This window comes from Arachis ipaensis, chromosome B05, assembly GCF_000816755.2.
Source record: "Arachis ipaensis cultivar K30076 chromosome B05, Araip1.1, whole genome shotgun sequence".
Lineage (NCBI taxonomy): Eukaryota > Viridiplantae > Streptophyta > Magnoliopsida > Fabales > Fabaceae > Arachis > Arachis ipaensis.
In genome coordinates, this window is record NC_029789.2 from 130,953,971 (window position 1) to 130,956,913 (window position 2,943).

General features: G+C 34.6%; 1 protein-coding gene across 3 annotated transcripts in view; it reads right to left on the reverse strand.

Moving 5' to 3' along the window:
* The window catches only part of LOC107641127 (WUSCHEL-related homeobox 1), a 3,741-nt gene extending 1,009 nt beyond the window's left edge, over window positions 1-2,732 (reverse strand). Inside the window, exons 1-3 of one of the 3 annotated variants that reach the window (XM_021102788.1) lie at window positions 1,539-2,732; window positions 1,094-1,456; window positions 847-923 (exon numbers count right to left, since the gene is read on the reverse strand). In XM_021102788.1, the coding sequence (XP_020958447.1) occupies window positions 847-923; window positions 1,094-1,456; window positions 1,539-1,818 (720 nt within the window). In that variant the 5' untranslated portion in view covers window positions 1,819-2,732. Of the gene's footprint in view, window positions 1-846; window positions 924-1,093; window positions 1,463-1,538 lie in introns of all 3 variants that reach the window. The other 2 variants (XM_021102787.1, XM_021102786.1) reach the window with 2 other exon arrangements.

The following is a 2,943-nucleotide window of genomic DNA, read 5'->3' on the forward strand; positions in this document are numbered from 1 at the left end:
TAAAAAATTTTAAATTAGTTTAAAAACACGTATATTGTACAACACACGATGCCATTTATTGTTTATTTATGGCTTTATTTATTAGATGTAATGAATTCAATCTTGAATTCTACCACTAACTAACAAGGTAAGAGAATAAATGAAGACTAGTGCTATTAAATATATATAACTAACAAAGAAATCTAACAACTACTGATATATATTTTAAATTGATAAAAAAATTGATCTGTGAGTATAGGATAAAGTAAGGAATTATAAAAGTTTGTTATAGGCGTGTGTATTGGTGTAACTAGAGAAGTGAAATTAAAGAAGGGGGTGGGAATATAATGTTGTAAAACATGTAGTAGTACTAAAGAATATTGTAGGGGGTGTCCCAAGAGAATTTTGAAAAAGAAAAGAAAATGGAGTGAGGAGTGAAGGTAGGTAAAAGAGATGAATATGAATATGCATGCACAAGCCCCAAAAGACCAATTAACTAAGTTTCATAAACATAGAGCAGACCCGACAGAAAGGAAGGAATGCAGCTTTTAGGCCCTTTTCATTTCCCAACAAACAAAGCTTTTGTTGGGTCCTTTCCCTATAGCTAATATCTATGATCTTTCTTTCTTACTACCACTATTTTGCTTTTCTTTTTTTCTCTCTCTCTCTCTCTCTAGCTAGTAATCATATGCAAATAATTAATAATCACTGCTTAATGGGATACTAATAACATTGAAAACTTTTTGGTCAATTAAGTTATGAATCCCAAGTTGAAAAGAACAAAAGGGTTTAGTAGTATTAGTTGATGATGAATAAAGGACAAAGACAAAAGAGAGAGAGAGAGAAAGAGAAGGAAAATGTTAAGACCTCTGCAAGAGTAGTGCAGTTTGTAGAGGATGCCCAGTTTTTGGTCTGTTCAACTTCAACCATTGTCCTACTTGCTGCTGCACAGAAAAAGAATACAACTTTTCATTTCTCTCAAGAAACATATGATTCCAGATTCCTAACAAAGAAAACCACCAACTCAAAAACTTGTTTTTGAAACAAAGAAAGAAAAAGCTTATTACAATTGAAGAATTAAAAAAGAAATAAAACAATTACTAGTACTACATACCCAGTTCTTTCTTTTCAGAAGAAGAATCAAAATCACGGTGGTGATTGTTGTTTTGAAGTGGATGATTATGATTATTGTTAGTGTTATCAGATGATTCCATCTGGCGGCGACGCTTTTGCCTCTCCCTAGCCTTATGATTCTGAAACCAGTAAAAGACATTCTTGCCCTCAATCTTGCCAAACCTTCTCAGCTGCGCTGTTATGTGTTGGATTTGCTCCGCCGACGGCGTTCGAGTCCCTCTTCTGTACAGCTCCTCAAGCGCTCTCAGCTGCTCCGGCGTTGGATTCCACCGGGAACTCACCACAACCGGTGCCGAACCATTATTGTTGTTGTTACCATTTTCCCTCTTGTTCTGCTCTCCCACTGTCGCTACAAAAAGCAAAGCATACCGTTATTACCAGTCTCATTTCTTGCATATAACATAACAACACTTTTAGTTTCTTACATAAATGGTTGTGATATTGAGAGAAGAAATCGTTGCCCTGATTATGAACAAGGCTTAAGCATGGGTTGTTGTTGTTGTTGTTGTTATTGGTTGTTGTTGTTGTCGTTGTTGTTGAGTTGTTAGGAGAAGTCATTGGTCTTGGCATGAGAGGCCTTAGCTTCCTTCCAGAAGCTCCGAATGGATGATGATGGTGATGATGAGGATGGTGATCAACAACCATGTTTAACTGATGGTGATGATGATCGCCACCTCCACCTTCATTGTAACCCACCATCCACATTTTTTGTGTATAATAGTAGCTATTAGGCCAATGAAGAAAGAAAGAAAGAAAGAAAGAAAGAACCTAGGGTTTTTTTGTCACTATTATTCTTTTGTGTAGTTGTTATGCAAATATATATATGATGATGGATAGAAAAAATGCTTATAAGTAGGAGAATGAATGGAGCTACTATAGGTTATAATATATAAATGGGAATTAGTACTAATGAAAGGGGAATATTTATGTAACAAAAGGGTAAGTTATTATTATTATGCATATAAAGTAGGAGTGCTTTAAGTGCTTTAAATAGTGTTTTTTTTTTTTTCTCTCACTTGTGTGTGTCTCTATCTTATACCTTGTCACTTGGTAATGGGAATTGAAATGTTGATCTGATAGAGTATGTAGCAGTAGTATACTAGAATGGCGTTGAAGTTATAAAAATAAAAATAAAAAAGAGGAGAGAGAGAGAAAAGAAAAAGTGAGTGAGAAGTGTTGTGAGAGGTGAGTGAGAATAGGTAGGTGGTATTAGCATGCAAAGGGGGGAAGAGGGACCATGAAAAAATTGTGGTAAGTCCTAGCTATACTTCAAATGAAAAGTGGACAAAGTTCATACATGGTATTATAGGGGTATAGCAAAGAAACCATTCTTGAAAATGAAGTTGTTTGAGCTGAAACTTTGAAGTATTTTGTGTGTGTGTGTGTTGTGCCTCAGACATTCAGAGATGGGGATTGATCACTCACTATTGAAAGCATGTGGGAAGAGAGAGAAAGAGATGAGGTGTTGGTTCAACATGGGACAAAGTGACGAGGACGTGAGGTTGACTAGCCTGTCTTGTTTTAGAGAGAGAAAGCTTTGTGTGGGTTTGTGTGTGTGTGAATACTGAATAATGTATTTTTCTATGCTTATTTTTGTGTTACCTACATACACATTTTCATTAGTAGTACTAAATGGTTATTAGTGGATTTTGGAATCTCTAATTTTTATGATTACGTTAAGGTCAACAAAAATTTAACTTGGAAAAAACTGAGGAATTAACTTTTTTATTTGGTCTATATAACTGGGTGTCAGGGTGTGTGTTCTAAAATTAAAAAATTATTTTAAGGAATTATATTTTTACGTTTTTGAATGAAAATAAAATTTTATAT